The 27,895-nt window shown below is 45.6% G+C and overlaps 1 protein-coding gene across 6 annotated transcripts in view; it reads right to left on the reverse strand.

Annotated features, from left to right (window-relative positions):
- Nucleotides 1-204: 204 nt before the first annotated feature.
- The window catches only part of FNDC1 (fibronectin type III domain containing 1), a 98,779-nt gene continuing 71,088 nt past the window's right edge, over nucleotides 205-27,895 (reverse strand). For 4 of the 6 annotated variants that reach the window (XM_032651187.1, XM_032651186.1, XM_032651188.1 and 1 more), the window contains 9 exons: nucleotides 22,955-23,023; nucleotides 21,375-21,518; nucleotides 18,443-18,673; nucleotides 13,553-13,661; nucleotides 8,682-8,761; nucleotides 6,581-6,610; nucleotides 5,641-5,802; nucleotides 4,165-4,287; nucleotides 554-985 (listed from right to left, as the gene is read on the reverse strand). In XM_032651187.1, the coding sequence (XP_032507078.1) occupies nucleotides 870-985; nucleotides 4,165-4,287; nucleotides 5,641-5,802; nucleotides 6,581-6,610; nucleotides 8,682-8,761; nucleotides 13,553-13,661; nucleotides 18,443-18,673; nucleotides 21,375-21,518; nucleotides 22,955-23,023 (1,064 nt within the window). In that variant the 3' untranslated portion in view covers nucleotides 554-869. Of the gene's footprint in view, nucleotides 986-4,164; nucleotides 4,288-5,640; nucleotides 5,803-6,580; nucleotides 6,611-8,681; nucleotides 8,762-13,552; nucleotides 13,662-18,442; nucleotides 18,674-21,374; nucleotides 21,519-22,954; nucleotides 23,024-24,676; nucleotides 26,214-27,895 lie in introns of those variants that run through there. The other 2 variants (XM_032651185.1, XR_004352530.1) reach the window with 2 other exon arrangements.

Below are 27,895 nucleotides of genomic sequence, written 5' to 3' on the forward strand. Positions count from 1 at the left end.
TGGAAGGTGGAAATCACTCCGTTTGCCACCGGCTCACAGCTAGCATCGCTGCATCCCAGTCATTTCCACAGCTCAGCAGCGCTCACAGAAAGAACACATACCTTGCCATTCTTGCCGTGTTATACAGAGTACCTATTCTTTGGACCCTTCTAGAAAGATGTTAATAAACAGCACCTCTGCTCCAAAAAGTCCCACACACATTTGTCTAGTGAACAAGTACACACTTCGCAATTTTAATCAGTCTTTGCAGACAAGTGTGGATATGTATATGCATATATACATATATATATATATATATCAAAATTGAGAATTTACAAGTAAGATTTGATACAATTGGTCTAGTGGTGGGTTAAGTCCATAGAATAAATCTTAAGTAGGCTACATTTCCTTTGGTGGCATTTTTAGTAATTCACTTCTACTGCATAGAAAGGGATCCAAAGCTTAAATTTAGCTCCTTTTGGAGGGGTCCAGTGAGAAAAAAGAACATGGGTGGTGTTCCACAAAGCAAGCACAGCGTGTTTATGCTGATCCCTGGAGATACCAAAGTGTCTGAACTTTGTGCCTATAAAGTATGAAAATCACACCAGGCGTCCTGGTAGCTGCGCGTGTCTGCCGTCTCTGGGATGAGCTATTATAAGCAAAACATGTGGAGAAGCAAAGTTAACAGTAACATTGAATCCTGTGTGTGGTCCAGGCCAAGAAGTAGGACTGAGCTCCAGATCAAAGATGGCTGAAGTGTCCGGTGTCCACCGTGTGGCCTTGCGGACAGTGAGGCTTGGGACACCATCCCTTCTCCTGCTCACAGGCCGTAGTGCAGGTTAGTCGAGGGGGCCGGGCAGGACGAGCTTCCGGCACGACCAGTCCTGTGGTTACCACTTCCCTGGGATGGAAACCCCACACTCGTACCAGCCCACGTAGTAATAGGGGGTTCCAAAACCTATGTTGCCGAAGCTGACTGGCTCCTGGCGGTACTGGCGATAGTAGCCTGGAAGGTAAAAGGAAAGAGAGGGAAAGAATAACCAGTAATATTGTGATTTATAAAAGAAAACATATATTTGGTCTTCATCTCCATTGTTGGCACAGAGCTCCTGAAGCCCTTGGAATTTCCTGAGTGACAAGAGCTATAAAGGTGTGTGGAATATTATTACATTCATAGTAAACCCTGTTCAACCACACCGGAGTTTATGCTAAGGACGTGACTTTCGGAAAGCATCTAAGGATGAGGGCTGGTCGCCAGAGGAACCAACCGTGTGATTGTGGGGGCGGGGGGGGGGACCTTCAGCCCTACCCACAACTTCCAGGGAGGAGAGAGGGGCTGGAGATTGATGAAATCACTACTGGCCAATGATTTCATCAATTTTGCCTATGTAATGAAGCCTCCAGAAAACCCGCAAAGGACAGGTTTGGAGAGCTTGCAGGTTGGCGAGCACATGGAGATTCAGGCAGAGTGGTGCTTCGAAGGGGCATGGGTGCTCCCTGCCCTTCCCCATACCTTGCACTATGCATCTCCTCCACCTGGCTCTTCCCAAGTTACCTCTTTTTATAATAAACCACAATTTAGTAAGTGAAATGTCTCTCTGAGTTTTGTGAGCCCCTCTGGCAAGTTAATCAAATCCGAAGAGGGGGTCATGGGAACCTCTTATTTATAGCCTGTCCTTATCAGAAGGACAGGTGACAAGGTGGACTTGTGATTGGCATCTAAAGTGCATGAAGAGGGGCAGTCTTGTAAGACTGAGGGCTGAAACTACGGCATCTGATGCTATCTCTGGGTAAATGGTTTCAGAATAGACTTGAACTGTAGAGCACCCGCTGGTGTTGGAGAATTGCTTGGTGGTGCGGGAAAAGAACCCACACTTGGAATTGGCGTCTGTATCGTAGCATCAAAAGCACCTGAACCAACTGGAAGAGTCCTCATCCTAACAGCCTCCTTCCGGACAGAAGATTTCTGATAAGTTGTTCTTGTGACAAAAGTTACTTCCAAATAAATACGACTTGTGTGGAGTCACAACACCCACCCCCTGAGGTTTATCCCAAGGATGATTTGTGGGGATAATCCAGTCTCCACGTGTGTGACACAGGTAGGAAAGAGTGCTCATTAGTTCTCTCTCTCTCTCCCTCTCTCTCTCTCTCTCCCCACAGAGGAAGATCATTTTAGTCAATCACAATGGAGCACTCCAGTAGGGCAGGCCCTGAGCTGGGCAAGCAACCTTAGCCAAGATTCCCACAGAATCTGGGGCCCCTGACTTGCCTAGAACCGCAGGCCTCCAAGATTTACCTCTTGGAATCTGCGGTAGACTTTCAGATCTTTCAAGTAAATCTCTCAGAGGAAAGAATCCTGTAGCAGTTCTGACCACTTCTCCTTTCAAGAAGTGATGCTCCAACCTCCTCAAAAAATGTTGGCAACTCAACAACTGCTCTCACCCCACTGGCCCTGTGTCCTCTTGTAACATGAAAGGTTACCTGCCATTCCGCCAGTGAGTTTCTGATGAACCAGCACCTCTGTTCAGAGCCAAAACCATGACAGAACAGTCACAGAAACACAGTGAAATACAAATGATGCATTTAATACTAACCCTGGGGCACTGCAAGATCCTGAAACAATTAAGAGATGTGGTGTATTATGTATGTTTATTTTGATTGTTATTTTTCTGTGTCAACTTGGCTAGGACATGGCGTCCAGCTATTTGGTCAAATATTATTCTAGGTGTTTCTGTGAAATTATTTTCTAGATGAGATTAACATTTCAATCAGCAGACTTTAAGTAAAGCAGATTACTCTCCACAATGTGGGTGGGCCTCACCCAACTAGTTGAAGGCCCTAGTAGGAAAGGGGTGACTTTCCCTGAAGAGAAGGGTCTTCTGCCAGAAGCCTGCCTTCAGACTAACTGCAGCATTGGCTCTTCCCGGGCTCTCTAGCAGGCTTGCTGGCCCGCCCTGTAGATTTTGGACTTGCCACAGCCTCCACAATCATAGAGCCAGTTCCTTAAAATAAATCTTGTTCTCTCTCTCTCTCTTTCCCTCTCTCCACCTCTGTCTCTGTCTCTTTCCCTCTCTCCATCTCCCATTGCTTCTGTTTCTCTGGAGAACCCTGCCTAATATACTTGTTTTACTGTTTTGTATATTTTAATGTACCTTAATTTTTTGAAAATGGGTAATCTTTGTACCACCTATGGTATTTTTTTCCAAACTAAAAAATGTTAAAGATCAGAGCACCTTATATCTTAAAAAATGCCACATCACTAAAAGTGCTACACTTCATTCAGTTGTTCTGTCTGTTTATTTGGGGACTTGGGGCAGTTAGTAATGTATTACAAGTTGTTAACTTTGAGATTAATATACTTGTTTTCACCTTGCAATGCCATCATGAAATAGTTGATACATGATCTCCTGAAGCATATCATGGTTGGTTTGTATTTGTTTATTTTTTCTTTCTCTGGACTCTTGTTCATGGCATTCTCCACCTGGAAGGCCCTCTAATCTTTGCATGTATTTTTATGACTCAGCTCAGACTCTGCCTCTTCTGAAAACCTTCCCTGGAAGCCTCAAGAGGCAGCCCCGCCCTTTTTTTTTTTTTGCGGTACGCGGGCCTCTCACTGCTGCGGCCTCTCCCGTTGCGGAGCACAGGCTCCGGACGTGCAGGCTCAGCGGCCACGGCTCACGGGCCCAGCCGCTCCGCGGCATGTGGGATCTTCCCGGACCGGGGCACGAACCCGTGTCCCCTGCATCGGCAGGCGGACTCTCAACCACTGCACCACCAGGGAAGCCCAGCCCCCGCCTCCTTTGAACTCAGAGAGTAACTATAATCTGCACAATTACCTGACAATGGGACAATCGTGTGACATAACTCTTGTCATTATCTGTACTTTAAGTTGCTTGCTCTTAGTTACCTTTCACATATTTATCTTCCCTTCCCAATTACTGACCATGTTTCCTGAGGGTAGGGGTAAGGTCTTATATTCCTTTGTGTCCCTACCTCTCCAAGGCTCACCCTAAACCCAGCATGTGGTAGGAGTATTTTGTTTCTTCCTTATTTTTATGCTCCAAAATTCTGCTAATACCCATCTTCAAATGGTAAACCAAATGCAGAGCTACAGTGAATTTTCTCCTTATGTCAGCCCTCCTCTCCACCCCCCAGTATATTACACTGGGCCTTGGTTCACATTACCTTGAGTGGTAGGGAGGGCTTCTATGTAGGACTGAGGCCCTGTTCTTCCATCCAGGTGTGAATCCACAAATTGACAATGGTCTTCACCTCTTCCCCAACTGTCGCCAATGCTGTAGAATGTATCTGCGTAAGGGAATGCGATGAGTCACTGACTGCTCCGGAACCGCCGCGCTGGCTGAGGAATTTGCACAAGCTTTGAAGTGGGCACATGACTTCAACTCTGTGTGTCACACTTTCCACGTTTGAAAGATGGTGATAATGGCACCGGTTTCAAAGTGTTATAAGGATTCAGCAGGCTCACGTATGCTAAATACTTAGCAAGTGTTCATTAAATGGAAACTACTAATATTATAGGCATTTTCAGCCTGTAGATGGGAGACCTTTCTACTCTTTGGTTTAAAAACAAGGAGGAAACTCTGATAGGCAGAGAATGTTTCATGAAATAATTATGAAAAGCACGAATACCTAGAAAAATAGAAGAAACTATTTTCACACATAACTAGAAGTAGGGGGTGTGTCTGTAGCATGAGGCGCTGTCCTTGGTCCTGAACCAGAGCTGCACAGTAGGGCGAAGGTGTTTCTCTCAACCTTGGGATACCAGACATGGCTGTGTAGCCTCTCCCGGAGCAAAAGGACAGTGTGCAAGAGGGAAAAAAGAGCAGCAAGAAACGAACAGACTGGCTGTAGGGAGAGGCATATACACGGAGAAATTGCAAGGGTGGGGGATGGTTGGGGAGATTTTGACATTATCTAGAAATGATGAGCAGCAGCAAGAAACAAAAAAAACTGACCTCTGACAAAATATAAACCAGCTGAGGGAAAGTTTTCTTTCTTTTTAAATGTATGTATTAGAAAAATTAAAAGTTGTGCAAATTTTGAAATACAAAACAATTTTGGGTAGATGGGTGAGTTAAAACCAGCAGGGGAGAAATGGCACTTTGAAACGTTAGTAGTTCAAAGTAAACACTTATGTTATTCTTTGTTTTAATCCCCTACCATGATGAAAACAATGTAATTTTTGGACACAGAACAAATAGTGCACCTCATATATGTTTCACCATCCACAACTGTTTCTCTGTAAAGTTGTTCCAACGGCAAAAATCGTAGGGGGTACTTCTCCTCAATACTTCCAGCTTACACTCACACCTTAAAAGAAATTTAAAGGCCATTTTTCTTCGTTGTTAATGTTATGGGATTAACAAAAAAGAAAAACGGCCTTTACGTTTCTAAGAGAATTTTGGATTTCATTCCTAAAAAGTAGTAGATTTAAAATATATACATATATTCCTGGGTACCAATGTAAATACTAGTCACTCCAGAATAGAGCCTGCAAAACTGGCTTGCACTTGAGCCAGACTGAGATGTGATGGGTCCATACCTCAAATGTATTCTGATGCACCTGCTATGTCAAGTTAGCATCTGATAAACTAAAAGCTTTCCACACCTTCCCATAGCACAGCATCCCTAAAGACCTACCTTTCAGGTTATCACTGAGGTAGATCTTATACCGCAGTGAATTACAAAGAACGACTCCCACAAACTTTCTGTACCACGTCCGCTTCACATACTGTCGGCCGTGGCAGTCCGTGTAGCCAGGGTCATGTTTGAAAGCAAATGGGATCCAGATGGGCTCACCACCTGGACGACACACAGCACACCTTCTAAGTCATGGCGTTTCACAGTGTTTATTCTTACACAAAATACCGGAGAATTTGATTTATTCACTGGGACTTCCCCTTCTCTCGGGGCTTTTCTGAGCAGTCTTCCCACCGCCCAGTGGTCTCTCTCTCTCTCTCTGTCTGTCTTTTCTCTTCTTTCTTTGTACTGAAGTACAACTGGGGAGTTCCTTGTACCTGAATGCAGTTAACGTATTTGCATTTCTATAAAGGATTCTCAGAGTAAGAAAAAGCCTAATTTAAGCCAAGGAACATAAGCTATAATGGCAAATTTGACCTTGCAGGGCATGTCACCCTACCTCCCCACCCCCAAAATCCCTCAGCACAGGCACCTCCTGTTCTTATCACTCATAAGACCAGTCTTGAACCTAAGCAATAGGTCTTTCTTGGTTTATTTGAAAAACAAAGTAAAATTTTGTCGTACACTTAATGCATTTTGCTATCTTTTCAGCAATTTAAAATATTCAAAGGGGTTACGAAAATAAAGTTACCTATTTTCATAGATACTGGCCACCCATAATGGATTTTATAGAGATTGGCTGCTACGGCCCTATTTAAAAATTTCCAGAACATGCTTTTCCCTAGATTAGGATGATGGGTGCAAAGAAACCACAGAAGTTGTCAGAAAATTATGAAAACACAAAAGCGGTTCAGCCTGTCTACTTGTAACCATAACAATCTCATATGCAATATTCAACTTGATTACTAGAATGTCAAGTTTATCAAGAAAAGAAACTTACCTGGTGGCCTCACGACAAGCAAAGGATTATCTGTAGAATGAAAAGTAAATAATTGAAAAAAAAAAAAGTAAATAATTGACTTCACTATTACATCACACAGCCACGCAACTGTTGAAATGTGTGTTTTTGGTAATTAAAAGAACTACCCAAGCTAGAATAGATAAAGAAGGTATAAGATTCATTTGACAGATGCCAAGACATTCCCTTAGTTTTTACTTTCTAGGCATTTCCTTTCAAGAAATACTCTTTTCTATTTATATTGTCTTGTTATTTATATAGAAGGAGTGGGTCCTTGACGATAATATTTTGACATTGGGTACCACAAAATAATTCAATACTCATTATGTTTTAAAATGTGTCCATCTTGGGAAAACAGTTCAGTGGTTTCTTAAAAAAGTAAAAACACACACCTACTATGCAATCCATCCATGCTACTCCTGCGTATTTACCCGAGAAATGAAAGCATATGTCCTTAAAAATACTTGTACATGAATGCTCATGGCAGATTTATTTGCAATAGTCCGAAAGTAGGAACAATCCAATGTCTATTAACAGGTGAACAGATACAAACTGTGGCACATACAATGGAACACTGGTAAGTAATAAAAAAGAATGAACTACTTATAAATATGACAACATGGATGGATCTCAAAAGGATGCTACGTGAAAGAAGCCAGACAAAAGGACTCACACTGTATGATCCCGTTGATACAAAATCCTAGAAAGTGCACATGAATCCATAGTGACAGAAGGCCCATGAGTGGTTGTCTGAGAAGAGGGGAGAGGATGGGCACACGGGGAGGGAAGGGAGGGCTGGATTGTACAGCAGCAGGAAGAAACTGTCGGGGTGATGGCGCCATGCACCAGCATGACTGCCGGGATGGCTCCAAGGGTATAAACATACCCCAAAGCTTCCTCAGCTGTACATCTTGAGGATGAACAGTTTACTGTATGCCATTTCTACCTCAATAAAGCTGTTTTAAAACATGTCTAATATCTTAGCCCAAATAGTGCCACTTAATATGAATCTACATTATAAGGAATTCTGCTTTAGAAGAAGTTCATTTTTATAAAATACTGGCCAGGTAAACATGGGCCATCTTTTTTTTTTTTTTTTTTAATTATCACAGAGTAAAATTACTTTTTTAGGGTACACATCCTATGAATTTTTACCACACGTATAGACTCATGGAACTCCACCACGATCACACACAGAACATTTTCGTCCCCCCAGATCTGCTTTGTGCTGCCCCTTTGTACAGACCATTCATTCTGACATCATCTGCTATCTATAAAATAAAGTGACATACCATTAGCTGTAAGTGTAAATGCTTGTTTTACTCTCCTGCTCTTAGGAAATAATCTAACCAAATGGAAGCGACAGCCACGTTAGAGTGGAGCCGACCCAGCTGGGCTTCTGTAAGTGCCTGTCTCGGGACCATGGGTACCAACTCTCCAGCCTGGCTTCCTATACAGAAAGGCTGCCAACCCGGCACCTGCCACCATGGGCCAGCTCTGTGTGTACTGCCTCAGACCATGACCACGGGGACATCTCACGGAAGGGCTTGAGAGCTCTGCACACCTGCATCCCAAAGTAGGGACATCTTCTGAGTGATACTGCTTGCAAGATGGACAGTATTTTAATTAGACCCTCCATGTTAAGTAGAGACATTTTCATCTCCTCGTAAAGGAAGCGACTAATTGAAAGAAGCATCTGCCCCTCAGGTCACATGACATTTATGCTCTTCAGCTGTTTGCAATTAAAAAACAAAAGGAATTTATCTCTGTAACTAAATCTCTACAGATAGATTCAAACTCATCTTTCCCACATGGTTGAAAACTAGATTCCCCGCCCCCCCCCTTTTCATTGGAATTTGACCTTTTCACTTCTCAGGCAGTTCCAATGAAGATTACTTTCAATTTTATTATCCAACTTTTAGCTTAGCAGAAAGAAAATCATGTTTATCTTATAAAATGACATCCAATATGAACTGATTAAAGAGAAGAGCATTTCACTTCTTCAGTTCTTATTCTATTGTAGACATGATTTCAGACTGTTATTAAGAAAAGGAAAAAAACGAGGACATGAAGTCACCCATACCTGATTCTGTGACAAATGAGACCGAAGGGCTGATAGGTCCATAGCCGTGAGGATTTTTGGCTTGAACTTTAAAATAATACCTGAAATTGGAAGAAAACATATTTTGAAAGAGAACCTTGTTTAATTTTTGTGCAATGAGACAAACACCCAAACTATCCAGCACCTGCTCCGTGGCAGGGTTTGAGTCCTATTTTTCACAAATGGATACACCACTGCTATTTCTTCGGGTTATTTCTAAACTTTCTCATTTGCCAATAACTTTTCAAAACAATACGTGTGACTAATGGGAACAGAGGGGCATACTGGGCAAACAGCTCACTTAGATTGTGTGTGTTATTTAGAGCGTCAAGGGTTGAACCGCCCTGCGCAGGCCCGTCCTTGGATGCAATGGTCTCCTCTTGTCCCGTCTTGAGTTCTACTGACCGGAGGGGGAAGATGGAGCGGTGAAACGCTTACCAAGCAGAATTCCAACTGTAACCTAATTCTAATCACTGGAGTGTGTGAAAAAGCAGGATGTTTGACAGTGCGATGATGCAAACCCACTGTTGGCAGGGAGAAGGCTGAGCAGTCCTGAGGCCGGTCTCCTCGGGGGAACTAACACGACAACAATGTTCTGGGTGTAGGACAAGTGCTATGCTTGCCTCTGGAGCCTTAAAGTCACTGAGTTTCCAGCTTCTGTGCCTCGTGGAAAGAGAAGCAAGTCCGGGAAGGGGAAGAGGAAAAGGTCTGGAGAGGCTTTGCTGTGGATTAATCTTTTTCTTGGAACAGAGAATGTGCTAGAAAGCACATTGTCTGAATCAGCCTGTTCATCTAGAGGGAGAATGACAAGCCAGGTAGATTGGGAGTCCCAGAGCGTCTTACTTTGGACTCTGATGAGCTCTAGGACCAAAAGTGGTGATGAGAAAATACTGGAAACCAACACAGTTAAGACCCACTCTACTTACTGCTCATCTCTGTGTTGTCCTCCCCTCTGGGATTCCAGGTGTTATCTGTGCTCTCTTAGCCCCTAACTATCAACACTTCCAGGTAAAGAAGGTGGGTAAAAAAATCCCTGTGCGGGGAAGCTCTCCACCACTTCAGAGAGTTCAGAAGGAGTCTTGGTTTCCAGCTAGCAGAAGCTACACTTCAATGTTACCAAATCCTGTATTTCATTGTCAGACACACAGATCACATGCACTAATTAAGATACCCTACATTTTTAAAAGGAGAATTATTTACATTTAGAGAGCAAAGGCATGTGTCCGTGGCACCTCTGCCCTGGCACCAAGCCTCCTGAGTTTCTGAGCTTCTGAGAACCCCAAGGGAGCCTCTGGTCTCACAGTTACACAGAGATATTTGACTTGGGGTTTGATTAAACAGAGCAAAGAAAAGCCCACTCGGTAAAATCAAGTCTTCTTTTAAGCTTTCCAAGAAAGTATATTCACATCTCATTTAGGACAGAATGCTTTTTTAAATGTCATTTTTTTATAAGAAAGATATGCACAGTTAAGAACATAGGAATTCCCAAATCTCAATTCACTCAGCATTCTGTGTTTCCTCAGTTGTGCGTGCTTTTAACTCCGCGGTCGTGGAGTTATTTAAGGCAGACTCTGCTGGCCGTTCAAGCAGTGGGTTGGGCATACATCAATGATAACAGTCCAACTTTGCAGATACTTTTTTTTCCTTAAAAAAATAGGAGGGCTTCCCTGGTGGCGCAGTGGTTGAGAGTCCGCCTGCCGATGCAGGGGACGCAGGTTCGTGCCCCGGTCCGGGAAGATCCCACATGCCGCAGAGCGGCTGGGCCCGTGAGCCGTGGCCGCTGAGCCTGCGCGTCCGGAGCCTGCGCTCCGCAGCGGGAGAGGCCACCACAGTGAGAGCCCCGCGTACCGCAGAACAAAAAAGAAAAGAAAGGAAATCGAAACCTGGAGAGTGACACTGATGTTCAGAGGCTACAGGGGACCTTTCTGTTGAATATTTCTCAAGCCATCCCTGGAGCCACGCTGCTACCTCTTCCCCAGCTCCACAGAGGGAAACACCCTGTGCAGTTGAAGAGATGGCAGACGGATGACCAAGCGCCTGGGAGACTATTCCGATTTCTTGGTTGTATCCATTTTGTTTTACCACTGAAACCTACGCATTCTCCAAATCTACCCTCCTGTCCACACAACAATTCCAGGGCTCCGCAAAGCCCACAGGGCCCAGTTCTAGAGATGTATTTCCACTCGAACTCGCCTAATGTGTCAAAGTAAGTTTAGATATGCTGAGCTGAAAAACAACACGGGATCATGAAAGGAGTAAAAGTCCTGTTTTCGAAAACCACACAAGACTTTTCTACAGACTAAAATGTACATTTCATACCCTGAAGAGTCTCTGTCTCACCCAAGAAACAAAAGCAATCCATGCCTTGCCTTCTTCTACAAGCTTCTGGCACCTTCTTTTGAACAGCCTCCATGGTGACAAATCTTTGTACCTTAGGTATGGACTTACAATATGAAGATTCCAGAAAGTGATTCAGGGCTGAGTTGGGGGAATAAGGTGGGCAATGCCCACTTCATCTTGTCAAAAAAGAAGATTCAGTTACAAAGAACCAAAGCCAGTTTTTACATCCTGTCTCCTCTTGGGCTGGACCGACTTCTGCGTCTCTTACGAGGACTCTGAAGGGGGTCCTGAGAAGCCCTGAGGACTGTGCAGAGGGTGGGGAGACGCAGCCTCCGTGGAATAAGCACGTGGACACCCCAGTGAGCCCATCGGAGACGCCCTGCGTTAGGGGAAACGCGGGGAAAAATGAGCGTCCTTACATCGTGGCACGCTTCCCGGGCTGTAAAAGTTCAGCAGCTGTTGGGGGGTCGGAGGAAGCCTCCGTAGGAGGAAGTACACGCCCCGCTTTCCAGCCGGCCCACTCCCTCCGCAGGACGCACGAACCACGGGGCAGGGGCAGCTGCTGCTCCCAGCCTGTCTATCAGGGTGCTCAGTGTGGGTGGACGCAGGACTCGAGCCTCAGGGGACACTAGGGCCCTCTGGGACCGGCTGGTCCAGCCTCCAGCCTCCTCTCCTCCCCATCCCCCCCCCCCCCCCCCCCGCCCCCGACATCAGCCTCCTTCTCTTCCTTAAACCCACCGGCTTCCCAACACCCTTCCTGCCTGGAGCAACTTGACCTGCTCATCCACCTTCTCCAGGTGAAGTGCTGCTTATCTTACTCCCCATGGAAGCTCGCCTGACTGCACGCTAACCCCCAAGTTCAGGTAAAAAGCCCCCTATCGTACCCTCAGAGCGCAGTGTACTTCTCCCTCACAACACTGGCCGGGGAAGGTTCATACTTATGCGTCTATAAACTGTCTCCACCAGGCTGTGCAAGCCGTGTGGGGCCACGGTGCACTGTGCACCCCTGCCCCACGCCCTCCCCACGGCCACTGCTCTCTCCTGTGTGGAGCCCAGTGCCTGGCCTGAGCAGACACTCAGTAAGCACTTACCGGTGGATCGTGGACACTCAGTCATACCTACTGAAAGAATGAATCAACCATCCTACGTAACCGGGCCCTGATACTATTCACAACTCAGCACCAGTTTGGTACCAAAAGTTGCCACAGGAACGCTGGACTGTTGAGGGCGCAGGGGACTGAGATTTGCAAGGAGCCATGCGGCCAAACATCCCTAAGGCCTCGTTCAGCTGATACTGAGGCTGTGCTGTAAGAATATTCACTCTGCCCACAATAAAAAAATGGGATGTTGACTTCGTTTTCTTTAGTTTTATTCTTTTTGTAATGAATCAACTTTTCGTTACTATCAGAGAAGAGCTAAGAAAAGTGCTCTCTCAGTTTCCTGTTTTTTATTTGCTGAATCTCAAAATTTATAACAGTTTATGAAAGCGCAGTCCAAGGGAGCCCAGGACATTAACAGGCCCTGAGGAAAGTTCTCCGCTAGTGCAGAAGTCTCTCGGTGCCCAAGGATATTGTCCAGTTTCTATCCCTTTCAACACATTTCTGTTTAAGGAGAGTATTTTGTTCCAATCTCCTCTGTGTTCCTCTGACTCTATAAAAAGTGGGAGACCTTGGGTCCAAGTCACTTCACTTAGAACACTTCGCTATGGAAACACAGTGGCTTGACGTCACACGGTGTGCTAGAGCCATTCTACAGGCTTCAGAGAGCCGATCGCTAAATATCAGGAATTCTGCAGAGCCTGGGTAGCTCAGAATTGGCCACGGTGGGAGAAATTGGCAAATACCATAAATCAGTTGTTATTGGTTTTTTTTTTTCCCCAGAGAGCCAGTTTACAAGCATACCACAGCTCAACCACTGTGTTCTTTCCTGATGGCTGTTACCAGCAAAACCAGACAGTATAAAAGAGGAAATGCACACTCATGCTGTTTGTACCCTCGAAACAAGTTCTGCGTATTTCACACTGGGGCTCACTCTCAGATGGCCCTCTGGCTAGTGAGCCACTGCCCCGACTAGGTTACACGCTTCTTGTAACCGTTACTAATGTGTAAAATACATCTTTCTTGAATGACCTGAGCTTGTACAGTATAGAGTCTGAGTAATTGCTGCTCCATCAATGTCACGTACAAAGCTTGTGCCACCTAAGCCACCATGGGGTGAGTGCAAACAGATCGATCCCCTTTCAACACACAGAGCAACCTTTCCTTCCCCAATGGTGGGTAGTTTCAGTCTCCGGAAAATAGGGAACAAAATAGAAATACAATGATCTAACAATTACGGTGCCCATAGTGCTTTCTCCTAAGAAAAATACATGACATATGGCAAGCATTCATTGATAGTCTATGAGAGCTAACTAGAAAACATTTTTGATTAATCCTTTCCTTTTCAACCTAAGGCTATCCATGACCAGGCACATAGGTCTCGTTTTCTGTTTGTAAATGACTGACACATCATACCTTGTGTTTGGCTTCAGGTTCTCGATGGGCAGGTGCGTGACTGATGAAGCCTGGGTGGACCACTTGTTCCTGATGAAGTCTTCGTAGGATGCACTGTAGACCAGGTAACCTACGAGTGGAAAGGGGGCAGAACCCGATGAGCGCCAAGGAACCACATCACACCAGAGGCATAACCCAGGGGAGGACGACGGGAAGGAAACAGGGGCGTGGAGGCAGCTCTGTGCGAGAAGTCAAGAAGGGGAGTGTGTTGGGTCAGATGGGATAGAACGCTGGTACCCACTGGTGAAACCAGATGCAGATGACAAAATTAAAGACACTTCCTGGTGACGAGCTGGTTCCCTACTTCTCTTCCATGTCCTCATCTCCCACGTTCCCTGGCCTTCCTCATCTCCTTAGGACTGATAACATCTGTGAGCGCGCAGCAGAAGAAAGGAGCAGTGACCTCCACACAAGTATTTAAGAAGCTCCCGATAGAGATATATACAATCGTCCTTCAGGTGAAACGAAGAAACCGTGATGGTGAATGCCGTGTGTGTGGCTGAAAGACCCCAGACTCACGGTGGGTGATCTCCTCACCTACTGCTATCAGGCTCTCCTTTAGTTTCTAGTTGTTGAATATCTCTGCCTGCCCTTGATCTCGATATCTAGTGACAACAGTCAGGCAGCTCTTTTCTCTGCCTTAGCTGCTGTTAATGGGCCTCAGTGGGTGGGCCCTCAGCCCTGACACCTGCCCAGCCTTCAAGGCTGCCTCGTTAGGCCAAGGGAAGCTCACGTCACAGCTTCACACGTCCTTTACTTATGTTGGAAGGAAATCGTTGTCAAGTACTTTCTAGTGCCAAACATCATGCCAAATCCTTTGGATTAAGTTTTACTTCGATGAATTCTCCTGGTCCTAGTACATAGGTTTCCCTGCCCTCATTCTGACACATGAGGAGACTGGGTCTTAGAGAGGGGGTAAAAATCCGGTCCAAGTTCACATTCGTTAATTCATTCAACAAATATTTACTGTGTGCCTTCTATGTGTCAGACCCTGCACTAAGTGCAGAAGGTCAAATGGCGACTCGTTTTATCTAAAACTCCAGGAGCAGTAGGCCGGCAGACAAACAGGATTACACAGCCTTGATGAGAACTAAGGAGCAGCCCACATGCTGGGGGACAGGGGGTGGGCAGAGCTCCCCCAGGGCCCCGAAATGGGGCTGATGACTGAAGGATGGGAAGCAGCTAAGATGCATGGTAGGAGGTGGAGTGGATTCCAGGTAGAGGGAATTCCTGGGCAAAGATGCTGAAGAGGGAGGAGCCAGGAGAAGGCGGAGCCTCCGAGTGGCAGGGTGGGAGGAGGGGCGACAAGAAATGAAGCTGAGGAAGCACAAAATGGAAAAAATATGCAGGGCCCTTTGGTCACGAAGGCTTTTGCTTTTCATTCTAGAAGAAAGGGAACGTATTGAAGGGGTGACACAACAAGACTGTCTTCAGCGCATCTCTCTGGTGCAAAACGGAGGACCGACACGGTGTGGGGCATGGATGGGATGGTCTAGCTAGACAGCTGTCACAATATCCAGGTGAGAGGCAGTGACAACTCAGGCTCCGTCGTGTTAATGGAGGGAAATGGATGCATGCAAGAGAAAGCTGAAAGGTGAAGCTGACAGGATTTAGTGATGAACTGAATACGGAGGGGAAATAAAAGGAGACTTTAAGATGACTCCAAACCTTCAAGCTTGCAAAAAATGGGTGGAAAAGTGAGGGCTCCTCTGAGACAGAAAGCCCAGATGAGCAGGTTTGGGGCTCTGAAGGATCATGAGTTTGATTCTGGACACGCTGAGTCCGAGATGCTTTGGAGACATCCCGGTGACGATGTCAAGTAGACATGCTTTTACTGTTTGAGGCTCAGAGGAGAGGCAGGCTGGGCCTTGAGCTATAAACCAATGACTCCCCTCCCAGATGAATTAAAACCGCGTGTGTGGGTAAAATCCTGGAGCGAGAGAACACAGAGTAAGAGGAAAAGAGAACTGAGGACCAAGCCTTCGGCAAGTCCGATCTTTAGTGTTCGGTCAAAGGGGGTGAGCCTGTGAGGGAGACTCGGGTTGAGAGAATTGGATCGCAGGTCAAGGAGGAAAAGATCAATAGCATCAAAAGCATCTAAGAGGCAAACAACTTCATTTAGCAACCTGTTCTCTCTGACTGCCTCCATTAAGACCTATCCCGGTGATGGAAAGGGTGGATTAGAGTCACACAGCTAATTGCCGAGCGCACAGGGAGCAGAAGCAGAGGCACTGGGCTCTGAAGCCTTTCCACGCTGCTTTCTGGAGGAATTCGTTCTCCTCTTTTTTCAACAAACATTTCATGGGGACCTGGGAAGGGCTGCTGCTCTCTCCACAGGGTTCCCTCCTCCTCTGAGGACAGCCGCATCAAGCCACACATGCTGCATATAACAAAGGCACATCCTCACACATGTGCCCGAGGAGCCCCGTTTTGACGGGTCTGCCCGGCTAATTCGCCTTGAGATCAACTCCATCAGAACCCTGTGCTTCGTCCCACATGCTACGCGGGTTTCTCTGCTTATCCTTGGGTCTGAATTTTTATAATGTGCTATCAGAGCACGTGTAACTCCTGCTTTCTCTGTTCTTATCAAAACCTGTCCTGAAAAACTCAGAGGCCATCATGTGGGTGATTTCCTGTGGAGTCACTCCCGATGGAGTAACTGCCTCACTCATTGGGACTGATCAGGGAAAGCAACGGGCTGCAGGCCTACTCACTCTGCAGGAGTTTCCTATCGTTTGGATACCACCTGGTTACATGTTGACTCAGCCGCCCGTGCAAGAGAGTACAGCTGGTGGAAACCAGCAGAGCGCTCAATATCTCACGGAGCTACCAGGACCCAAATGCCCTGCAGTGGGCCCAGAAGTGTGATGTTCTGTTTGGGTCTAGGAGGTATCTGTGTATCCACTTTGCCCCGCTGTTCTACAGCGAAAAGAGCTGGTACTTGATTCATTTGCTGATGAAGAGCTCCCACGATATTCTCTTTTAGCCTCTGGGGTCTAAACAGCCCTGCATATTGCAGGGCTGTCGTGCGCTGAACTATTCCACAGTAAACAGCTTCGCAGTATCAGCACGACCTTCTACTGGGAGTGCCCGGATCCCTATAAATACTTCAGCCATGTTATCTATGCTCGTGGCATGAGTACTCGTGATTAGGGCACTGGGGTTTGGTTTAGGGTTAGGTGTAGGGTATGTGTTGATGAGATGACCTCAAAGTCTCCAGGAAGGCTTGGGATGTGAAGTTAACAAGAGCATGTGTTTCAGAAGCACGCCCTCTATGGGATGATACAGGAACTGCTTCGGAGTTAAGTCCAGTGACATTTACCGGGAGCTCTCTGAAGGCTCCTCACGCTGCAGCCCTTGAGGCATGTCTAAGGTGGCTGGCGCTCTCATCCTGTATCCATCCTTCTGTTTTTCAGAAGCCCCGTGGCTCAGGGCACAGTGGTATATTTATTCTAAGTAACATCTGTTATGCAAGAGATCAAAAGCTAAATAGCTTAAGCTAAGATTTTCCATTATTTTTTTTTCGGTATGCTTACTGCTTGCTTTTCGAAATTGCCATTCATAAAATCATATTCAGTTAATAAAAGGATTTTCTGGCTGCTTTGACTACAAGCTTTCCTCCTTCCGTTGATTTATTCGTTTTCTATTAGGAACATGCTGGACTTCACAGAAGCTGGCCTCTGCAGCCCATGCAGCTCACAGGCTGGGGGCGACCGTCACTTACAGTTAGACCAAGACTCCGCTCCCTTGATCTGTACCCTCGCTCTCCCCTGGCCCTTCCGCCTTACCCGGCACAATACCCAGGCACTCTTTCCTATGTTCCTGATCCTGGTTTTGGGGCTGCTGTGCAAACTCCATTAGAAAAGTTGCTCTTTGGATGTGCTTGGATATCTTCTTATCATTTTAAGAGATAATATTGGGGACATAAAGCAAAAGCACTAAAAATTTTGAATTTGATGAACCACACTAGCATAATAGTGACAGATAATATGTCAAACTCTGACTTACAGCACCATCCCCAGCCCCGAGTCACACACACACATATGTTCCTTCCTCTTATATAACTAACTGACCCAAAAAGAATCATTTGCAAAAGAAGGGTCTATTCAAAAAAACATTAATTCTTTACTGTAGGAACTTATCTCAACAAATTTATCCTCAAATATATCCTTGGCAGAATCAAATGAACTCATGAACATCTCACAGGCCAAGACCTAGGAGGATGAAGATCCCTGGGCACTTTGCCATCATCACATCTGGGGCCCATCTAAGGAATTCAGGGACACGGAGACTGGTTTGGAAGCACCCCGCAGACATGGAAAGAAGGGAAGAGGCTGTCACCACCCCAGGGTTGACTGTGACTCTGGGTAGCGCACAGCAGGAGCTCTTTCATCACCCACGCTGTGGGATCTCATCTTACGTGTGGCTCTGTGGACTCCCTGGCTATTTGCAGGATTACAGAGTATAAGAGATGTAACGACATTTTGCATAGGAGGAAAGCAAGGTCCAGAGAGATGAGGTAGGTAGCTCAAAGTCATAAAAACCAATTTGGGACTAGGATTCAGGACTTCTGACTTTCATCTAGTGCTCTTCATGCTACCCCACAAGGCTTCCCATACTGCCTCTATTTCATCCTTTTAAAAGAAGACATCTGCGTTCATCCATCCAATTCATCATCCAGTTCATGCATCTGTCCATCCATTTAACCTATCCATCCACCATTCAGTGATCCAATCCATCCATTCATGTACCCATCCATCCATCCATCCATTTTCCATCTATCCACTCATCCATCATCCATCCATCCCTTATTGTCTGTATTTCCCACCTACTGGTTGACAGGGGACACACCTGTTATCATATCTCCCGGGGCGGATTTGTCCCAGTCCACAATGACAAATGAGTGGCAGCCTTCCACGGCAACCACAGTGATGTTGCGGGGGGCATGCTGAGGAGGCAGGTCACTCTTCTTCAGGTCGTTTGGAATGATCTCATCCAGGCTGTCCACTTGGAAGTGATCCAGAGCATCAGTCAGAGAGCATGGGGCAGACGGGTCTTTATTTAGGTACGTCACATAAGGAGCTGGAAAAGAACAAAGATACCCAGTCGGATTGCTGAAGGCTTTCTCTGGAGGCAGAAACATGATGTCTGCTCCGCGGAGTAGACCCCCTGATTCAGTGTCTTCCTACTAAGCATCCAGGGTCATCAGCCCTGATGCCAAACTCAGACGTGCATCCCTAGCTCTCTTGTATGGATCTATATGTTTATATCTTTCAACATCGTGGTGTCAAAAGAGCTTATCGCCCCATCAACGTCAATGATTATGACCTCGGTGGTTTTGAAACATCTCTGAGCTACGATTTAGTATAACGTAAGCCTGCAGCATTCTGCCATTCCTATGCCCCAAAACTTAGAAGCGTGTGAATCAGCCCGACTTAGAGTTCTCTCAACCTCAGTTCATTCCCTAGGCTGTCTTGGGACCAGAAAAAGCCATACACTGATCAAGATCCACAGCCTTAGCCTCAGTTCTGGGTGGCCTTCCCTGGGACTTCAGGGACTCACATAACTACCTGTAATGTCTGCACAGGCCAGGCCTGAATACCCTTCTACAACATTACCACTCAGGACGATAATAGCTACCTCACATTTATGGATAGGCTCAAGCTTTCTCTATACACGTGATCTCAGTAGATACACGGGCCCCAGAATTAAGGCAGGACAAGAACTGATAACCCATACTCCAGCTGAGACTACGGATGCTGACAGAGGCCCCCAGAGCAGCGGGCAAACAGAAGCTTTTCCCTCTAGTCCACAGCTCTTCTTATTACATATGCTCTAGAAGTTAGAAAATCCAAGGAATTGGATTTGAGCTTTATACATTCAAGACCCCCAAGTGCTCCCAAGTAACAATTTCTAGAACTTTCTAAACGTTCCATTGCATCTTTTCATACAGGTTCTCATTCTCAGTGGCTGTGAGGACTGAAAGCAATTTTTAGATCCCCTATATTCCAATACTCTGTATAAAATTCGGCCTTTCGAGCTTGTTCATGATCTCATCAGGAAGTTTGGGGGAGTCATCTACTACGCTTTATAGAGTTATAGGCATATGAAAATAGCCAGACAATAGTAAGCCTTTCAGTCTTTTAAGAGTTCTTTGGAGCAGTTAATAATAGCACTGAAAGCATTTCTATTTCTGTCACGGGACTACAGAGAGAAAAGTCAGCACATTCGGGGGATTCAGCCAGGCTTCTGCGTGCCATGGACCAGCATTACCATTTGTCTCAGGACTCCTCCTTCTAACTAAGATTCTTAAAATTCAAAAAAAGAAAAAAAGAAAGCACTTCAAACAGATAACACACACACACACACACACACACACACACACACACACACAAAGATTCTTGTTCTTCAAGTACGTGTGGTTCAGACACTCAATACTACATCTTGGCTGGCAAGAGTTGTTCTCTGCTGATGGCAGAACATTTGTTTTGGAAACAGAAAAGTGTGATATTAGTTTAAGCTGTTGCCTGTCTCTACTCAGTAATAACTTATTTTTTTTCCACTTAGTAATATGTTAATCTGTCTTGTTAGCGAAGTTCATTAAGGGCATGGGAAAAGAAGACTCCCAAAGGGAATGAAACACAGTTTAGTGAGACAGAATATCCTCCTGAGATTGTTTTAATAATTGAGAAAGAAGAATAGAATCAATTTCTAGGTCGCAAGTCCTTGAGGCTAACAAAAACTATAGGAAATAAACTGAAGGGCAAACGAACCTATTTACAAAACAGAAGTTGAGTCTCAGATGCAGAAAACAAAACTGTGGTTACTGGGGGGAAAGAAGAGGGAGGGATAAACTGGAAGATTGGGATTGACATACACAGTACTATACAGAGAAAAGATAATAAGAACCTGTTGAATAGCACAGGGAGCTCTATTCAATACTCTGTAGTGACCTATATGGGAAAAGAATGTAAAAAAGAGTGGAAGAAAAAACTGAAGGAATGGGCTTCCCTGGTGGCCACTGGTTAAGAATCCGCCTGCATATGCAGGGGACACGGGTTTGAGCCCTGGTCCGGGAAGATCCCACATGCCGCGGAGCAACTAAGCCCGTGCACCACAACTACTGAGCCTGCACTCTAGAGCCCGGGAACCACAACTACTGAGCCCGTGAGCCACAACTACTGAAGCCCGCGCCTAGAGCCCATGCTCCGCAACAAGAGAAGCCACCGCAATGAGAAGCCCGCGCACCACCACTAGAGAAAGCCCGCGCGCTGCCACGAAGACCCAACGCGGCCAACAATAAATAAATTAATTTTTTAAAAAACTGAAGGAAAACAGTTTCAGCTCTTTGAAACTCTAAGTAGCTCAATTCAGTAAACTGCTCATCTTTTAGGAAGAAGTTAATGAAGTGCAGGCAAGGCCTAGTGGAAGTCTCATCTCAGAAAAGTTGGCTACAATACAAATACTCATATTCCCTGGACTGGTGATTATCGAAAGTGTTCCTTCCTCTTTGTCCACACAAGGCAGCCTCTCTAAACTCTATTCTGTCGGATACCAAACGTTCTCCTGCATTCACCCCCCCTCCCGACTTCTGCAGAAAGCAAGCTCACGTGCATCTAAACAGGAATGACTCGCTGAATCAGCCCAAGTGGAAAATTCATCCGGGAAAATAAGCCACCGCTGCAAGTGCGCTGCCTTGGCCAATCCAAGGGATTAGTTGTGCTCTTCTTCAAAGAACGAAAGTTAAAACCCATGGCTCTCTGATTCAGGAAGTTCTATTTACCAACAAATCGTTTCTTTCCAGCCAGATCGAACTCTTCTTCAGGGTAGGACCTGATGGAGCCTTCCGGGGGGATGACAGCAGGAGTGGCGGCAGGGGTGGAGGGCTTGGTGGTGGCCGGCAGCCTTGAGGTCTCAACTTCATAATCTGAAACGATGCAATGGTTTTGTAATTGGGCACTTCCAGAAAAGGGGCACCGTGTGCCATCAAAAGATACCTTCTTAAGATTGATCTCTACACGGAAGCATGTAGGCGCACACACCCCACCACTCCGTAGAATAAATGCTACACCTGAACGGAATTTGTTGCTAACAAAACAGTATCTCCTCCCATTTCAGTCCTCTCGGAAAAGCAGCTCCTGGTGAAAGAAAGGAAGGAAAACAAGAAACGCGATGACCAGCAAAATGAGGTTTTTAGAATCAAAGCTGGACAGAACCTTAGAATTCCCCAGTTTTGCAGGCTCCTGTTACTGGTCCAAAACCATTCTCTGCCTAAATAATTTTCCCTTTTAAAGCCATAAAAAATTCAAATGAGAAAGAAACTTGATTTTTTTAAAAATTTATCTTCTGTGTATGGGCTTTTCTCTGGGGAGGGGTGTAGGATTAATCCTATTCAGAGAACGAATCCGTTAACAAAAAAGAAAACTCTGCTCCCTTTCAACAGCTCCAAACCGAAAGAAAGGTGCTATTTTCAAAGATGCTAAGAAAGCTTCCTTTGCTTTCTCACATCTGCTGTTTTTAAGTCCATTTTTTTTTTTTTTTTTGAAAACTGGGGGATTAAACCACTACATGGAACGATCGTGATGGCATCAAAGGTGACATTATTCCCACATTCGTGATTTAAGAGCCTTGGAACTACAGACAGCAGCAGGCAGGCAGAGCACAAAAGGGGGGACAGACATCCCGAGTGTCAAAGGCCAGTACTGGGGTGGGGACAAGATTTCCACGTAAATTCCTTCAACTTCGGAGGCAATTTACAAAACACACAGAACCATCGCAGGGTCGTAAGTACAATGACAGGATTAGTTGCCATTGATGGAGTGAGTGTTCCAGGTGCCATGCAAGGCGTGTGTATTCTTTATCTTAGAAACTCACCTTGACATGAAAACATGCTATGATAAAAAAAAAAAAAAAAAAAAAAAAGAGCACATCTAGAGCACTGCATTTTCTTATGTAATTAGAAAAGGAGAGGAAGGAAAGAATGAGAATGGGAAGAGTCAAGGCTGGAGGCTGAGACCGGGTTAAACCAAGTCATTTTACTAACGGTGTGGATGGGGGACAGGAAGGCTCAGAATGAAGCAGCTCCAAAATCTCTAGAGGAAGGAGGGGCTGAGAGGGAGGGAAAGGGGGGCTCAGGGAACTTGTCTGGAAGCTGCATCTGTGTATCAAGCACACTGTTTTCCTTTAGGTTAACCTGTATTGGGGGGTAACTTGGAGGGGGACAGTATAACCACCCTTCCCTAAGCATTGCCACCCACCCCTGAGTTCCGAAGGAAACGGAAATTCAAGTCATCCACTTAGTCATTAAAATAAGATTCTCCCATCAGAAAAGTATGCAAATAATGTGTTTAAAAACATTAGCACCTTCATCATAGATCACGTACGCCTCTTCCGTGGGCACTGCCGTGTCGGTCTCCAATCCTGAGAACTCATCTAGTGAAGGAGGAGAGGGGAAGGGTCAGCAAACGCCCCAGGGTTTCTTCTCAGCAACACGTCGAGGGCACGGTGATCCAGTCCCATGATGGTTCCAGGGGAACAAGCGCCCCCTGCCAGGGGCTCCTCAGCTTCCTCAGAAGGAAGGGAGTTGGAACCCAGATTTTCTCTCCTTTGTCCTCAGAAAAGGGCACTGGGGTACCCTCAAGGATCAAAACAAAGATACCTCCCCAGCATTCCCGACCAGCACAAGGGGCTGTTTCTGACCTTCCTCCCACCTCTGCGGTGCCCAGGCTCCCCCTGGCCCGGGATGTTGCAGGCCTGAGAACAGGCATTCTGGGAGAGCAGAGAGTGGCAGCTGATACCCAGGATGGGGACAAAACTCCTTCTTCCGGGAGCTCCTTTGCTCATGGCACCCTCCTTCTCTCCAACCCCTGGATCCTGCCACTCACATGTTCCAGAAACAGGGTGACCTCCTGCCTCTCCTCTTTTCCAATCTGGCTTCACTGCCCCTCTAAGCTCCCACCCTCTCTCACCGACTCAGGAGATAAATCTGTACTGATTAGACCTGCGTATGAAGTTTGGAAATAATATTCCAATGATTACAAACTTCTTTACAAATGGGTAGGGCTTTATTTACAAAACCATGAGATCTATTATGACTACAAAATTATCCTCTAAATGCAATTAATAGACTTTTATATGTGATTTTTTTGATGTCTTCCAGAAAGCCCTAATTATAAGAACCATTGTGAAAATGACTATTATTAATGACTGAACTGATATCACGAGCATGGATGACAACTTGGTTAAGAAAGGTGAGTGAAAGCAAAAAACACATTTTGTGTGTCCACCATCTGGGTCCTTTCAGCAGAAGCTTTTTTGAGAAGGTGGGAGGAGATCAATATATTACTTCTCGACCTGTGGGAGGAAAACGCCGCTGCAAAAAGGAGACCGTTTCTTTGTAGCTGGTAAAATCTTGAGGCACCTTAAAAATTCAGAGGAATTCCTTTCTTTCTTTTGACCTGAAGCCACAGCAATTATACAGAACTCTCAATTCAAGGCACACTTAAAAGGCAGAGGGGGTGTGAGGGGACAGCAAGCAGGAACTAGGATTTATCACGTGCCTTCTGGGCATCAGGCACTGTCACATATATATTGTTCGAGTTAATCCTCACATAAGATAAATGGGGTTCATTATACCCACTTCTCAGCCAAGGACACCAAGGATTTATAACATGCCTGGAGTCACACAGCTGGTAAAGGATAAAGCGCTGAAACAGAATTGGACTTGAAGGCCTCGGCTCCAAAGACCATGTTCTTTATATTTCACCACTGCCGCCACTGTTTAAAAGTTGGACTAACCAATCTTTTGTTTGTAAACCTTAAGGCACTTTATTAGAACCGTCATTCCGCAGCATAATGAAAGGGGAATTGAACTAGAAAGTATACCGACGCCCTTCACTCAAAATATTACAGGCACGGGGCTTCCCTGGTGGCGCAGTGGTTGAGAGTCTGCCTGTCGATGCAGGGGACACGGGTTCGTGCCCCGGTCCGAGAAGATCCCACATGCCGCGGAGCGGCTGGGCCCGTGAGCCATGGCCGCTGGGCCTGTGCGTCCGGAGCCTGTGCTCCGCAGCGGGAGGGGCCACAACAGTGAGAGGCCCGTGTACCGCGGGAAAAAAAAAAAATATTACAGGCACCGATTTTGAATGGTTTTCTTGCTAGGAAATCATTGATCATTCCTGAGAGATACACCAGTGTAATCATTCTACTGGCCTTGTCTGAGCCTACTTTCAATAACTTCAGGAGTGCGACGCTGCCGAAACAAACTCCACCAGCCGAGGACAGTGGCAACCCTGCCTCGCCTGTCTGGCCCCTCTGTGATGAAAAGTCCCGCATACACCCGAGGCCCGTGACACGCCCCCCCCCACCTGCCTCACCATGGAGGTGGTGACGCTGGGGATGTTCTGACAGGGCCAACGAAAGTCAACAAAGAGAAGTTGTAAATGATCCGCCTTTCAGGATGGGCATTTCGAGAAAAACCATTAGACGCGATTTTTTTTTTAGGTCATTCCAATGTCAATATGTCTGGATCCAAGAGGGATTACTTCTGGGCTGGTTTCAATTAGACAGTTTTCAGGTTGACACCACCTAACGTTTGGAGTTACCTGGCTGTTGTGTCCCAGAAACCATCTTCCTCCCTGTGTCCATTTAACTTTCAAGAATGTAGTCTTGTTTCACCTCATTATCAGCTCAGGTTCATTTCCTTTCATTATTATTCTTGCTCAGGTCAAAATGAATAAACTGTACAATTTTTGCATCCCGGAGTGAATGAGAAAAGGGGAAACTATAGGGTTTCTTTCATGGATTCCTGATACTAAATACAATTCCTTGAGGAGCTGAAACGCTCTGGTCCAGCACCAGGCCACAGAAACGATGCCTTTCACCTGCGAACTTGGATCACTTCTTGAGATGAGTGACAGTTAAGTCTTCTGGCAAAAGTGAACATCCTACTGAGTGATTTAGTGCTCCTTTTTTTGTTTTAAGACCAAATAAAGTCAGGCCTAATTTTTCTAAAAGAGCACCATCTTGATTCCAAGTAAAAGAAACTTGCAGATGTAAAGAAATAGATTTACAGTTTTGGGGGAAAAGCTGACCCTCAGAATTTGCCCCACCTGAATGCCATTTTGAAGCATTTGGAGCTACATAAAACGGGATGTCTTATAAGCCAACCTAGAATCAGTGTCAAAAGCTTCCACCTCTTCATATAAAAGTAGCTGCCAGCCACCAACCATGTGGTACTCAAGTTTATTTTCTTGAGTAGTTTATCCAGTCATGAAAAAAAAATGAGCGCAAAATGTCCGGGTCTTAGCTCCAGAGATATTTTTTTTAAACTATAAAAAAGATTCTCATTAGAAGTTTAGAGAGAAGGTAAATTCCAGCCGTTTGAAACCCAAGGATATTTGCAAATTATTTGGTTGGTCCAGCTCAAGTGAATTTTCAATTATTCTGTTTGTATTTTCTGTCTCAAGAGTGAGCTGTGGCAGGAGGGAACCGTTTTCCACAATGACTGATGGTCTTCTTAAACACGCCCCAAGGTCATGTTACAAATTGTTGAAGACGTTCAGCTGGCTCGTAACATTTCCAGACACACACGGTACCATCAGATCTGCTGTCGAAATGGAACCTGAAAAACAAGGATCGCTGGTAAAAGACTTCTCAGTAGAAAACAGAGAATGCCTATGGCTTGGGGTATGGTGTAGATATCCAAAGATGCATAATTAGGTACCAAGAGGAATCTGAGATGAAGCAGAGGATGCTATCTCTACTGCAAGGAGTTTATTATTTAATAGAGAAGTCATAGCAAGCAAAAAAGTGTGTGCGTGTGTGTGTAAGAGAGAGAAAGAACACCAATACGCTGGAAACAAGCATATAATATGCATCTGTGCTTACAGGAATATGCAAACAATATGGCCTCTATAACAAATACTTAAATTACTGGAATGATTTAATGACACAAGGTTATTCCCAAAACACTATTTTAAAGCAGTGTTTTCAAGGGAAAGAGGGGCATGATTTAACCAGGGGAGCTGAGACTAAGAGACGTGAAAAGATGATTTTAAAAATGGAGGGCTAGAAACAAAATGTTAGGACTTTGCCAATGGAAGATAATGACAAATGGTCGGCTATATGGGGGTTGAAGAGGGGACTCTTGGAAGGGCAGGTATTCTCTCAGGGATCACAACACAGGTTCTAAATCATCATCCCTACAACAGCAATTTCAGGTTACTAGGTTGCAAAGTGCCATGGCCAATATTTGCTTGGTAAATAAATATTGTTTGTATACACATGGAGCCCCAGCACTTGTGGGTGTACATTATAAACTGAACTACAGTTGTCCCTAGATATACACTGGGACTTGGTCCAGGAGCCCCTGTGAATACCAAAATCTGTGAATGCTCAAGTCCTTTTTATAAAATAGAGTAGTACAAGGAATCCAAGTTTGGTTGAATCCGTGGATGTGAAACCCACGGTACACAGGGCCCACTGGAGAGAAAACACGAGCACGAGAGCAGAGCAAGAGGCAGGGAGACACGGTACAGGTGGTACTGGGAGTGAAGTGTGAGGGGGAGAGTTGGGACTGTCGCTCCGCTGACATCAGCATCTGTCCTGAGTCTCATTGTCCCATTTACAGGATGTGTTTTTGCAGGTCGAGGCCACTGGAACGTTTTCAACCAAGAAATGGCAAACTCTACTGTACTTTATAGATAATGCAGAGGGTTTTCGTGAATAATTTTGACTGTGATTTTCTAATTACAAGCCGTCTTTAGAAGCCAATTCCCCCTTAAGATGCTCCCTTCCACCTCTACCTCTCTCCAGGATTAGCCCTGACAGTTGCATTCCAGTGGTGGATGAAGCGGGGACTGTGCTTTCTATTTCTGAGGCAAGCGCAGTGCTTGGCTGAGTCACGTTCAAGGAATGTGTGTCGAGCTGCACATCTGGATAGGAGGCGCATGGACGCTGGTGTAAGGAAGCCCAGTAAGCAGTAATAATTTGAGTGTTGGGCCAATAGGGTCAGCCTAACAATGGAGGTATGAAGTCTAAGAAATGTGACGGAGGAAGAACCGGTGGGAACTGATGAGACCTGACAACAGAGACGAGAGAACCAAAGGAGACACGAGACACCAAAGCCTCAGGCCTGCAGAAACGGATCTTTATCCCATCTTGCTCTGCCGTAAAGATAAACAACTTGGTTTCCTAATGAGAGGGAGCTGTTACCATCTACCGTAATTTCAGGTAGATCGCGCATTAGACTGTGAGGTTTCAGAGGCACAGCTACGTCACCGACTTTTCTATGTTTCCCACAGA

The sequence above is a fragment of the Phocoena sinus genome, chromosome 12 (assembly GCF_008692025.1).
Source record: "Phocoena sinus isolate mPhoSin1 chromosome 12, mPhoSin1.pri, whole genome shotgun sequence".
Taxonomy (NCBI): domain Eukaryota; kingdom Metazoa; phylum Chordata; class Mammalia; order Artiodactyla; family Phocoenidae; genus Phocoena; species Phocoena sinus.